We start from the raw sequence: 13561 nt of genomic DNA, 5'->3' as shown, positions 1-13561 counted from the left end.
CACCTACAGCACCCGATATCACAGGAAGACCAAAAATATCATCAAGGACATCAACCACCTGTTCACACGGCTATCATCCGGAAGGCGAGGTCAGTACAGGTGCATCAATGCTGGGACCGAGAGACTGAAAAACAACTTCTATCTCAAGGCCATCAGTCTTACACCTGGTTACTCAACCCTGCACCGTAGACTGCTGTGCCACTTAGGAGCCTCTAAGGCATCTCAGTGCTAGAAGTTTCCCTTTGATCCTGGTTCGATTCCAGGCTGTATCACAACCGGCCGTGATTGGGAGTCCCATAGGGCGGCGCACAATTAGCCCAACGCCGTTAGGGTTTTCCCGGGGTAGGCCGTCATTGTAAATAAGAATTTCTTCTTAACTGACTTGCCTAGTTAAATAAATACAAATAAAAGAGGCTGCTACCCTATATACTGTACATATACTTTGAATCACTGGCCACTTCAATAATGGAACACTAGCCAATTTAATAATGTTTACATACTGCTTTACTCATCTCATATGCAAATACTGTATTCTATTCTACTGTATTTTAGTCAATGCCACTCCGACAAGGCTCTATCTGATATTTCTTAATTCCATTCTTTTACTTTTAGATTGTTGTGAATTGTTAGATACTGCCGCACTGTTGGAGCGCACAAGCATTTTGCTACACCCGCAATAACATCTGCTAAATATATGTGACCAATAACATTTGATTTGGTGACTTCATGCGTCTTATCTCTGTTCAGGCTCCTTCCTGCCTTATCATCCAGATGCCTCGCTTTGGGAAGGACTTCAAGATGTTCAACAAGATCTTCCCCTCACTGGAGTTAGACATCACAGACTTACTTGAAGACAGTGAGTAAAACGTTATTTTATTTGAATATGGTTGTAGTTGGATTATCATTATTGAATAACTGTTTTCCATATCTGAAATCTACTGTTCTCCATCAACATATGGTTGTGTGTGGGTGTGTATAGTCAACCCTCAACCCTGTGCTTCTCTCTCAGCTCCCAGGGAGTGTCGAATCTGCGGGGGTCTGGCTCTGTATGAATGCAGGGAGTGCTACGAGGACGGTGACATCACTGCCGGGAAGATAAAACAGTTCTGTGAAAAGTGCAATACACAGGTAACAGACAGAGGGTGCCATTTCACCAACATAGAAACTAAGGGATCTCATCAGGGACTTGCAGTAGCTGTAAAGCAGTGTAGTTCCAGTACAATCCACTTGGGGGAGACAAGTCCTAAGGAATGACTGAGTTTCATGTAAGGAATGACTGAGTTAATAAATTGTATTATATACTGGGTGGTTTGAGCCCTGAATGCTGATTGGCTGACAGCCGTGGTATATCAGACCGTATACCACGAGTATGACAAAACATTTATTTTTGATGCTCTAATTACGTTGGTAATCAGTTTATAATAGCAATAAGGCACCTCGTGGTTTGTGATATATGACCAAAATACCATGGGCTGTATCTAGCCACTCCGCGTTGCGTCGTGCATATGGTGGTATATAGGCCATATACAACACCCTCTCATACCTTATTTGCTTAAATAACTCATAGATGAAGACAAAATATTTACCTTGAACTTTGAGGCACATTTGTGAATATTTTTGCCAAACTCTCAGTGAATTATGTGTAATTGATTTTTTTAAACAAATTAATTGTGAAACTTGTCATTCTCCAGTTTATTCTTTACTCTGTAGTTGCCATCGATCTGTGAGAACTGTTATTAGACCGATTTTTATAACTAGTGCTTAGAAATACTGACCAAATCTCCAAGAAATAGGTAAATACTTATTTCCAACCATTATATGTCATACATGTATGTGTTCCCTCAGGTTCACCTCCACCCGAGGAGGAAGGCCCATCGCCACGGCAAGTTGTCCGTCCCCAAGGAACTGCAGGAGGGTGTGTGGCGGCAGGGTAGCTACCCTTGTCAGCGGATGGAGCTGTTCGCCGTGCTCTGTATAGAGACCAGTCACTACGTGGCCTTCGTCAAGTACGGCCACCAAGACTCCGCATGGCTCTTCTTCGACAGTATGGCCGACCGCGACGGTATGGAGAGAAAAAGTTATTGGATATTTTTTTGTTGTTGTTGGGGAAGCAATATTTTTGAATCATTTACAAAGTTATTATTATGAAATTGGCCGTTTGTCTCATTGTTCATAATTATGAATAGATATTCAGCTCCATAGTAAATATTTTGGATTAATTCACACACAGAAATTATATTACATAGAAATATAACTAGAACACTTGTCAATGCTTTAATACCACAGATCTGAGTGCTCTGTCTGTGTTTGTTGTTCCACAGGAGGGCAGAATGGCTTCAACATCCCCCAGGTGTCTCCATGTCCGGAGGTGGGGGCCTATCTGAAGATGACCCCTGAGGAGCTGCATGCCCTGGACCCCAAGAGCATCCAGGGCCAGGCCCGCCGTCTGCTGTGTGACGCCTACATGTGCATGTACCAGAGCCCCACCATGAGCCTGTACAAGTAGAGCCCCTGGGGCAGGAGACTCCCAGACAGACAGACGGGAGAGCTGCAGTCCAGGGCTCTCTCCCTCTGTCCCCACCACCTCCTCAATGCCTGCCCCTGTCTCCTCAGTCTACTCTGCCCAAAGTGAAGAGAATATAAAAGAGAAAAGAAAAAAGCTTATTTGCACTGTGCATTTGTTGAAGTGTTGTTGTTCTTGTTTTCCCTCTGTGGTGAACAACAAAACAAGCTGATCTTGACGTCAGTAGCTTCCCTGTGCCTCGTAGCTGAGTGGTGGGGGACTGCGGTCGATGGAGACACGAGAAGTCCACTGAATATTATTCTCTTCCTGTGGAGAGGAAGAGGAAGAGGAGAGGGAGAGAGAGAGGGACGGCATGCTCGCCTCGGCTGACCAAACATGCGAAACAAAAACAAGCCATGTTAATGGAAGGACAGAGGCCACCTCATTTACCTAAAGCAGGGGGAGTCCTGCTTTTCTTAATCAGTGTAAGAGATGGGAGCGCTCCATAATTCAACTCATAGTGGAAATAATGCCATGTTCAAAACCCTCAACCAACTATGTATACGGTTTAAACAGCTTGTCTTAAGACCTCCTTAGTACCAGATGTGTACCACCACCAACAGCATATTTGTGTCAACCGAATATAGCATTAGGCTCAACCAGAATACTTTGGGTGGCATATTTCCCTATTATACCTTGTAGATTTCATGAAAGTGTGTGTGTTCCAAATGGATATATGGTAAAGGTGGCTGTATGACAGTTCTCCATGCAGACAGAGGACAGGTCAGGTACTCTAAAGCCTGGCAGGTGTTTTTGAATTAACAGTTTGTGGAAAAAAATTCTGTTTTGTAAGTCTCAAGGCGTTGTGTGTCAGAAAACAACATTATTTCATGTCTAAACTTTTAACTGCACTCAAGACATAGCAAACCCCTGCTTGGCATTTGTCATTCTCAATACTTATCTATCTGATGAGACAAACAGTATATGCCTTTTGTGTCTTTTTCATACATTTGTGACAGTCAACTCTCCAACCGTGGCTCAAAATCAAGTAACTTTAAAATACAGTATATTCCTAATTATATTTTAATCTGAATATATTTACATTCTCGTATTTAAATTTTTTGAAGAAAATTAAAAAATATATATTAAATATAAGCTATCTGGAACTCCTCCTCCCATCTCTCACCAGATATTGAAGTGAGTTCTTGTGATTCATGCCGTCCCATTAATACTACTGAATGTTACCACCAGTGGCATGCTGGGTAGTGTAGTTTAATGTCATGATGTAGGCCTGATTGGGAGGTTCAATGCTGGTTTCCAGATGATTACAACCTCCACAAAGCCTCATTGTGATTGTTTTCCCAGGGACCCTCAAAGGGGACATTATTACTGTGTGTGCTTGTTTCTGCACTGCTGAAGTTTAATGCTCGTCACAGACAGACAGGAGGACTTTGTTTACTCCACTGGAGCCTGTGAGTCTCTGATATGGATATCTATGAATATTGACTTGTGCATCTATCTGTAAAGTATAAAACGTATATAACGGATGGAAATTAATGTCAGTGCTGTTCTCGTAAATGTTAACTAAATTAAAACCCCTGTTTTGAAAAGTATGAAAAGTGTTTATTTGTGTGTTGGAGATGTTTGCCATGTGCCTGGCAGTTTGCTTTGTTTTGTGCATCTTAGTGTGAGTGCATTGGGGTACGCTTGTCGTGTAGCTTAATGACGACTGGTGTGTGTCCGTGTCCTCACCTGTCACAGAGGTGCAGGTCTCATTAGCATGGTGTCTCTCTGCAGGGGCTCAGCACAGTGGGGATTCTGCTCTGGTCGATGCGTTTGTCAGAGAGACGGGGTGCAGATGGGACTAACCTCCCCGTGGGCAGAGACACAGCAGCTGGACACTGATCCGACAGGGAGCTCGAGGCCCAGACAGCACATTAACACAAGGTTCTATTTTCTTCTCTTTATCACCTCAAACTACAGTCTACTGGAAAAGGCAGAAATACTTTACATGTTTTAAACATATCTCTGATCAATCATTGTTAAAATGGGGAAAAGGGTATGCTTTTTGAGTTAGTCATAACTCACTGGGCACAGACATCAATTCAATGTTTATTCCACGTGGTCAAATGGTATTTTATTGAAAGGGTGTGGAAACAACGTTGATTCAACCAGTGTGTGCCCAGCGGGTGCATGGCTACAATTCCAGCTTAGTGAGTGACTTGCAGTGCCTGTCTGTGAGGGCTGCAGCATTTCAAGCTCTTGAGAAAAGTCTCTCATTGGTGTTTGAGCAGTTGACAATGTGTGAGCAAGTGGGTTTATGCCTTTAGTCATAGGATTATTACAATATGGGCCCCAGTCTAGGCCTCTTCAAAACCACAGTCAATCATCTGCTGTCCAGGAAATAAATACAAATTCGGTGCAATATTCTTAACAATAAAGAATGACAGATCAGTTTTAAGATGGCAGTTTGTTTGACCAATTGTGTGACTAGCTTTTTATTGTTATTATCCCTGTGGCCTGTATGTTGGGATTAAGTTCCATATACCCTATGACCCAATTCCCCAGACACTTCGCAACAAAGAGAAATCCGCCTGTATTATACATGCATTTCCCCCACAGGAACCCTCTTACACACCTTACACCCATTTAGTTTTTAGTCAAACTTGAAACCAGCTTAGCAAGCTGACTTCAGAAGTGCCAGATAAGTATTTGTCAACACAACAGCTGGCGCCACAATGCCCTCTTGTATCTTAATGCCACAGCATATGCCAGCCGCTCGTAGCGTGTGATAATTTAGCCGGGACTGGTACTTCAGGAGCAGATGGGCTCAAGTATTGTTATTCTCACTCCAGCTCAGAGGCCCTGGGGGAGAATGCTAAATAAAATCAAAGCAGATGGACCTTGCTGGGCTGTTTATGATAAACAGCCAATGGCCCTCCAACACCGCTGGGTTGGGGCTGCTGGGAAAGGGGCAGGGTCTACCTCCTAGAGTCTCCACTGGACAGCAGCAAATATTACACTGGTGGATTGGGCCTCTGGAAAGACCTGGAACTTACTTAGCCTGGAAAACACACAATATGGCTTTTACTACTGTCCTGTTTTATTGAAGTGAAACAAAGCAATATTCATTGCGTATCCAAGGCTATATTCTTCTCCAACCCCTGTCTATTTATGGTACGGTCACACACAACAGAATTCCAGATAGACACTCTCGGGATCACTTTCTCACTTTTATTTTGGTGTTGTGTTTGAAGTATTTTTTTTTTATGGCTGAATTTCCTGTTCTTTCTCACTCATAATAGTCAGTCCCGAGTTAAAATATCGGACTATTTTGTTATTTAATTTTTTTATACTTTCCAAAGACTGCCTGATGTTGTTCTTGGTATTCTCACATCTACTCCATGCACGGGACCTTGAAAAAGACATGGGCGGTATGGTTTTTATTGTAAACAGCCTCCCATCACATCAGGTAGTGATTCTGCTGCCTGTCTACTATACATAGGAATGCAGAATGGTTGGTTCACACTCAGCATTGCACTTGAAATCCAGTCTCATTCCCATGGGAAAGACAGCCGGTAAACAAAGAAATCCTATCAGAGCCTGGAGAGAGAAGGTAAATGTAAAAGCCCATTCAGACAACAGGAAAACAGTGATTTCCGACACTAAAGATGAAAAGGGAGCTGAGAGAGAACAATTTCAAGCCAATCAGTCCTAACTCAATATACCACTTAGGTGCTGTTTTAACTCTATTGTGATAAGGGGTTTTATTTAGTGGCTTTAAAGGTCACAGTCTGATGAAGTCAAAGCAGTGCAATCAAACTAATGTTTAGAACTGAAACTATTAACTCTGCAGTTCTTCAATCACTTTGAGACATTTTAAATATGTGTTGTAAGGTAATTTCCATTCATTCGCAATCCTGTTCAAATGGGCAGCTGCAGAAGCAGTTATTTTTCATACTTAAATTAAATTACATGTTTTTGTCACAGAGAAACTACTCCAACTCTAATCTGATTCAAATACTATTCCCTGCCAAAATGAGTTTGTAATCATACCTCAAAGTTTTGATGTAGGAATGACGCATGCATCTTGTAACGGAAAACATTGTTCTATTTGATGCAACATGAGGGTCAAGTACTACACCTCCCTTCTGCTCTCCACATATGAACTCGCTTACGTATGTATCTCTTCACATACCTGTGTTGCTTACACAACATCTCCCCCCTCTGAAATGATGTTCAGTAGGAGGATGCTAGTGACGGATGAAGAATTAATTGCCTCTAAAGCAACCGTTGCCAGATGTTGTTCCTCCTAACAGCCAGGTGTGGGCAAATTGCATATGCAGGATGTACGTAAAATATTTAAAGTCGTATCTTTCGCTTAAGGTGTGAAGTGTTTTTATTGCCCATCACTGCTCTGTAGTGTGTGTGTGTGTGTGTGTGTGTGTACGGGGGGCTGGCTGGGCCCCCCACCGGGGTCTGTGTGGCGCTGGGCCGGTGGCCCCCACTGGGGGTCTGTATGGGGCCTGTAATGATAAGAGGGCTGGGAGTGACGGCAAGGTGTGGCAGCGATGGCAGTGGGATGGGACTGGTGGTGCGTGTGCGTGCGTGTAGGCCCACACACCTGTGTACTGCCTATTCCCCTCCTGCTGCTACCTTTAACACTGCATGGTTTACAGGCAAGCTGCTTTCCAGATTAAATATGAGTGAGTGTTTCAAGTGTTAATGTCACATGCACAAGTACAGTGAAAGGCCTTTCTTCCAGGCTCTGACCCCAACAATGCAGTAATGAATAACAATGTAATAGTAAAAATAACAAGGTAGAACAAAAACACACAAGATAAGAAATAAGAAGAACACGATAAAGTAAGTAAGCATACTATATACAGGGTCGGTTCCAGTAGCATATTTACAATGTGAAGGGATACTGGATAATTAGGGGTAGATATGTATATGGGTAAGGTGACTAGGCATCAGGATATAGAGTCAGTGTAAAGGTATACATATGATGGGAGTGAGTGTTTTGTGTGTTGGGAGTATCAGTGTGCATAGAGTGTAGGGCCCTGTGAGTGCACAGAGACGGTGCAAAAAATAAGAATAAAATACAAAGGTCAGCTCCGATAGTCCTTATAGCCACACCATTATGTGTGTGTGTTTTAGCCCTCAGCCACCCACTTTCTCAATCTTGTCTTACTGTTCCTGGAAGACGTTTGCACCAATACCATCTGTCTGCTGTATGGGGTATAATGCATGTTGGATAGGAGAAACTCAGAGTTTCTATACCATTTCTAATATAGCACAGGTGCCCTGAACAGTGCCTCCTCATGTCAAATTCACTTTCCATTCCAAATAACATTGGTCATGATCAATCATTATAAACTGGGTGGTTGGAGCGCCGAATGCTGATTGGCTGAAAGCCGTGGTATTATTGACTTGTTTATTGTTTACTCCATGTGTAACTCTGTGTTGTCTGTTCACACTGCTATGCTTTATCTTGGCCAGGTCGCAGTTGTAAATGAGAACTTGTTCTCAACTAGCCTACCTGGTTAAATAAAGGTGAAAAAAAAATAAAAATAAAATCAGACCGTATACCATGGGTATGAAAAAAAACATTTACTGCTCTAATTATGTTGGTAACCAGTTTATAATAGCAATTTGGCATCTCGGGGGTTTGTGATATATGGCCAATATACCACGGCTAAGGGCTGTGTCCGAGCACTCAGTATTGTGTTGTGCATAACAACAGGTCTTAGCCGTGGTATACTGGCCAAATACCACACCTGCTTGGGCCTTATTGCTTAAATATACTGAGGGTCATGCAAAGGTTAATGATTAAAAACCAAACAATGATCAGATTGTTCATTCCAGAACTAGTTTCAATGGTATCAATAACATTAGAGCTCTGATTGAAACCTGATTGGATTTTTTTATTTGTTTATTTTTTTTTATTTTTTTTTACAGAGCTTTTAAATGTGCTATTTACAGTTGACCCTCTGCAAATACCAAGAGCCAAGACATCCGACATCACAACATCAGCAAAGCACATGCTGAGTGATTGGCCTTTGGTCTTAACTGAAGCAATATGGACACAAAATACCTGTTGTTTGGGTTGTATGGTGGCCTCTGACTATACACATTCCAGGATGATACTTCTAAGAAGTACATGTCATATGGGGGGTGCAGAGGAGGGCAGGTTAGAACTACTCTGTTTAAAACAGATCTGTGAGAGAGTATCTGCCTGTCTGGATGTTTACCAATAACAGTCTCTGAGAACCCAGGAGAACTTGGCCCTGCTCTCAGAGAGGTGTAAAGAAGAGAAATGAGTGTGATCATTTCAGAAAAGAGAAAAGCCCTTTTTTCAGTATTAAGATCATGTCCCCTCCGCGGGACGGTGGAGCTAACATGCACTAATGTGATTAGCATGATGTTGTAAGTAACAAGAACATTTCCCAGGACATAGACATGTCTTAAATGGGCAGAAAGCTTAAATTCTTGGTAATCTAACTGCACTGTCCAATTTACAGTAGATATTACAGTGAAAGAATACCATGCTATTGTTTGAGGAGAGTGCACAGTTATGTACTTGAAAATGTATCAATAAACCAATTAAGCACATTTGGGCAGACTTGATACAACATTTTGAACAGTAATGCAATAGTTCAGTCTAAAACGTTGCTCATATACTGCTGTCATCTCTTGGCCAAAATAAAAATTGTGCCTAGACTCCTAAATCATATAATGGCATTTCTCTTGCATTTCAAAGATGATGGGACAAAAAAATAGAAAACACATGTTTTTTTCTTTGTATTATCTTTTGTCAGATCTGATGTGTTATATTCTCATACATGAATTTCACATTTCCACAAACTTCAAAGTGTTTCCTATGCATATCCTTGCTTCAGGTCCTGAGCTACAGGCAGTTAGATGTGGGTATGTCATTTTAGGTGAACAATTTTTAAAAAATGGGTCCGATCCTTAATTAATGAAGGGGGATGGGGACAGACAAAGTATGCAATGTTGTCTCAGGGCAATTCATATTATTCTGTACATAAATCTATGGTGACCTTTCATATGATATGTTACGTTACGTTATGAATGGAATAGCGGTTGTACAAAATATAATACGAATTAGAGAACGTATAGTATCATACGAAATATTGGGTGCACTTAGTATTGCACGTCTTTATCTGAAACTAGGTTGTTTGTTGTGTGATAACAACAAAGCAGAATTATGGGGAGAATTTACGTTGCAGGTTAGGGGAACAAACTACAAAGGTTAGATGAACTAAAAAAAAAACTAAAGTTAGGGGAATTGGCTTAAGGGCAGTGGCAACATTAGGCCTGGGGTTCTGGGCTTCAACCCCGGATGTTTATGGTCTTGCCCCGAACCTTTTGATGGTAAAAAAATGGTATTTTATATTTTTTTTTACATTTTCAGTTTGAGTTTCCAAAACCACACATCATGCTAGCGCTAGAGTTCAGCATCCTTAATCTATTGGGTGTCAGTCAGTTATTTAACAGTATATTCAGTGAATGGGCAAGCAAAGGAGAGTTGATATAAGTAAACAAGTGAGGAAAAGTGTTTATTTCCAGCGAGTGTATTCAATGGGTTTTGTTTCAGTAGCTAGATTCTACAACTTGATTGGAGTCCTCCTGTGGTAAATTCAATTGATTGGACATTTATTTGAAAAGGCACACACCTGTCTAGGTAAGGTCCCACAGTTGAAAGTGCTTGTCAGTGGAAAACCCAAGCCATGAGGTCAAAGAAATTGTTCGTAGAACTCCGAGACAGGATTGTTTCGAGGCACAGATTTGGGGAGGGTACCAAAAAATGTATGCAGCATTGAAGGTCCCCAAGAACACAGTGGCCTCCGTCATTATTCAATGTAAGAAGTTTGGAACCACCAAGACTCTTCCTAAAGCTGTCCGCCTCGCCACACTGAGAAATTGGGGGAATAGGGACATGGTCAGGGAGGTAACTAAGAACCCGATGGTCACTCTGACAGAACTCTAGAGTTCTTCTGTGGAAATGGGAGAAATTTCCAGAAGGACAACCATCTATGCAGCACTCCACCAACAGGCCTTTATGGTAGAGTGGCCAGTCCTCAGTAAAAGGCGCATGACAGCCCGCTTGGAATTGGCCAAAAGGCACCTAAAGACTCTCAGACCATGAGAAACAAGATTCTCTGGTCTAATGAAACCAAGATTGAACTTTTTGGCCTGAATGCCAAGCCTCACGTCTGGAGGAAACCTGGCACCATCTCTACGGTGAAGCATGGTAGTGGCAGCATCATGCTGTGGGGATGTTTTTCAGCGGCAGGGACTGGCAGGGACTGGCAGGGACTGGGATCAATCTGCAAAGTATAGAAAGATCTTTGACGAAAACCTGCTCCAGAGCACTCAGGACCTCAGACTGGGGTGACGGTTCACCTTCCAATAGGACAACGACCCCAAGCACACAGCCAAGACAACACAGGAGTGGCTTCAGGACAAGTCTCTGAATGTCCTTGAGTGGCCCAGCCAGAGCCCGGACTTGAACCTGATCAAACATCTCTGGAGAGACCTGAAAATAGCTGTGCAGTGACACTCCCCATACAACCATCCAGCTTTGTCATTATAGGGTATTGTGTGTAGATTGATGAGGGGGAAAATCTATTTAATAGATTTTAAAATAAGGCTTTAACATATCAAAATGTAGAAAAAATCAAGTGGTCTGAATACTTTCCGAAGGCACTGCATCTTCTGACAGTCCCCCCCTATGGACTGAAGCTGAACTTTACTACAACATTATAGTTAACCCTGTTTAAATTAGCAATGTTGAGGTGGTAGAACTGACAAAAGGAAACTAATCATAGAGGTCTTATAACCTGTCCATTCTACCGGTAAACATTCTTGTATCATGTATCTTATGCTCCCGAGTGGCGCAGCGGTCTAAGGCACTGCATCTCAGTCACTAAAAACCCTGGTTTGATCCCGTGCTGTATCACAACCGACCGGGATCGGGAGTCCCACATGGTGGGACACAATTGGCCCAGCATCATCCGGGTAGGGGAGGATGTGGCCGGGGTTTGCCGTCATTTTAAAATAAGAATTTGTTTTTATCTGACTTGCCTAGTTAAATAAAAATAAATAAATGTCTTATTTCCATGTTGGCTATGTAACTATTTATAAAAATGTATTAAATTGGTGAAATTATTATATTTTATTTTTATAACTCTTTCTATTCACTTAGCTATTTACTTTTTCTATTGTTGCATTAATGCGAGGTTAACCTGCAAGTAAGCATTTCATTGCATGGCTCAGTTGGTAGAGCATGGGGCTTGCAACGCCAGGATTGTGGATTCAATCCCAATGTAAAATGGATGCATCTATGACTGTAAATCTCTTTCGATAAAAGCATCTGCGAAATGGCATAAATTCTAGACTAAAAAAATATATAAACGCAACAATTTCAACAGTTTTACTGAGTAACAGTTCGTACAAGAAAATCAGTCAATTTAATTAAATTCATTAGGCCCTAATCTATGGGTTTCACATGACTGGGCAAGGGGCACAGCCATGGGCCTTAATCTACGGATTTCACATGACTGAGCAGGGCCGTAGTCTGTCTCGTCCAATACTGAGTTTTGTAAGAGTTGTGGTTGTGACTGCATCACAACTTAAATTAAGGTTGGGTTTGTTTCAGTCCTGTCCACAGCTGGCAGCACACAAGTAATCATCAACTAGGAGTGCAGCTGCACAGGACACGATCATAATGCCTGTAATATATTTGGGTTGACTTTGGATATCCCTATGGGGCTAATTAGGGACCATAGGTAAATTACACAATGTACATGGGACAATATGTTAAGATTCCAATAGCTCCAAATTTCAATGACTGAAAAACCTAAAACTAACTATAAATTGTAGACAATAATATACAAATATTAAAAGCTTTTAGTGATTAAACTAAAAGGTGTGCAACATGAAAATATTGTTTCATTTAATTGTGTAATTTATTGACGGCCCCTAACTAGCCCTTGGATAGCTAGGCTATCCCAAGTCAAGAGACACACCAGACAAGAAGAGTAGGTGAGGGAGAGAGACACTAGACAAGATACAGAGAACACAATAGAAGTGTAGGATATGATGGAGAGAGACTCCAGACAAGACAGAGAGACAGCAACAGAAGAGTAGGATATGATGGAGAGAGACACCAGAAGAACAGAACAGGCCATAACAGAAGAAGATGGACAAAGGAGATGGTAACAAACAAGAACCTGAGACAGCAACAGACAAGACACAGACAAAGTGACAGAAGAGGGCAGATGGAGAGAGAACAGAGGTGGTTTGAGCACACAGTAGACTGTTTCACTTCAAGCTTCTCTATAGAGAACAGAGGTGGGTGGAGCACACAGACTGTATCACTTCAAGCTGCTCTATAGATTGTAATTAGTCGTATTTATTTGCACAAATTATAACAGGTGAAATACAGACAGTGAAGAAGTAAAACATGGTTTACAAAGAATTGCAATTGAGGTGAAAAAGCCTGTGAAATTACTATTAAAACAAATGTTTCCTTTTAAACTTTTTACAACCAAGACGAGTGAGGGTAGACAAGAGACAGCAACATCGAATACTAAGAGACAGCAACAGACAACACAGAGAACGCGATTGAGAGATGCAGACAGTAGACTGTCTCTCTCTAGCAGCTTAAGAGAGAGAGAGAGTGTGAGTTTGGGAATCTTTAATCAGTTTGGCTCATTGGACAGGTCAGAGTCAAAACTATGAAATAACACATATGGAATCATGTAGTGACCAAAAAAAGTGTTAAGCAAACCAAAATATATATTATACAAAGTAGCAGTTCCTTTGCCTTGATGACAGTGTTGCACACTCTTGGCATTCTCTCAACCAGCTTCACCTGGAATGCTTTTCCAACAGTCTTGAAGGAGTTCCCACATATGCGGAGCACTTGTTGGCTGCTTTTCCTTCATTCTGCGGTCCAACTCATTCCAAACCATCTCAATTGGGTTGAGGTTGGGTGATTGTGGAGGACAGGTCATCTGATGCAGCACT

At 41.7% G+C, this 13561-nt stretch overlaps 1 protein-coding gene across 3 annotated transcripts in view; it reads left to right on the top strand.

Annotated features, from left to right (window-relative positions):
• The window catches only part of LOC135557230 (ubiquitin carboxyl-terminal hydrolase CYLD-like), a 32011-nt gene extending 27889 nt beyond the window's left edge, over positions 1 to 4122 (top strand). For all 3 annotated transcript variants that reach the window (XM_064990438.1, XM_064990448.1, XM_064990443.1), the window contains 4 exons: positions 748 to 856; positions 1010 to 1128; positions 1846 to 2062; positions 2322 to 4122. In XM_064990438.1, coding sequence (XP_064846510.1) covers positions 748 to 856; positions 1010 to 1128; positions 1846 to 2062; positions 2322 to 2506 — 630 coding nt within the window. In that variant the 3' untranslated portion in view covers positions 2507 to 4122. The remainder of the gene's footprint in view (positions 1 to 747; positions 857 to 1009; positions 1129 to 1845; positions 2063 to 2321) is intronic.
• The last annotated feature ends 9439 nt before the right edge of the window (positions 4123 to 13561 follow it).

This window comes from Oncorhynchus masou, chromosome 2 (genome assembly GCF_036934945.1).
Source record: "Oncorhynchus masou masou isolate Uvic2021 chromosome 2, UVic_Omas_1.1, whole genome shotgun sequence".
Taxonomy (NCBI): Eukaryota; Metazoa; Chordata; class Actinopteri; order Salmoniformes; family Salmonidae; genus Oncorhynchus; species Oncorhynchus masou.
This window is presented reverse-complemented; position numbering and strand designations above follow the sequence as displayed.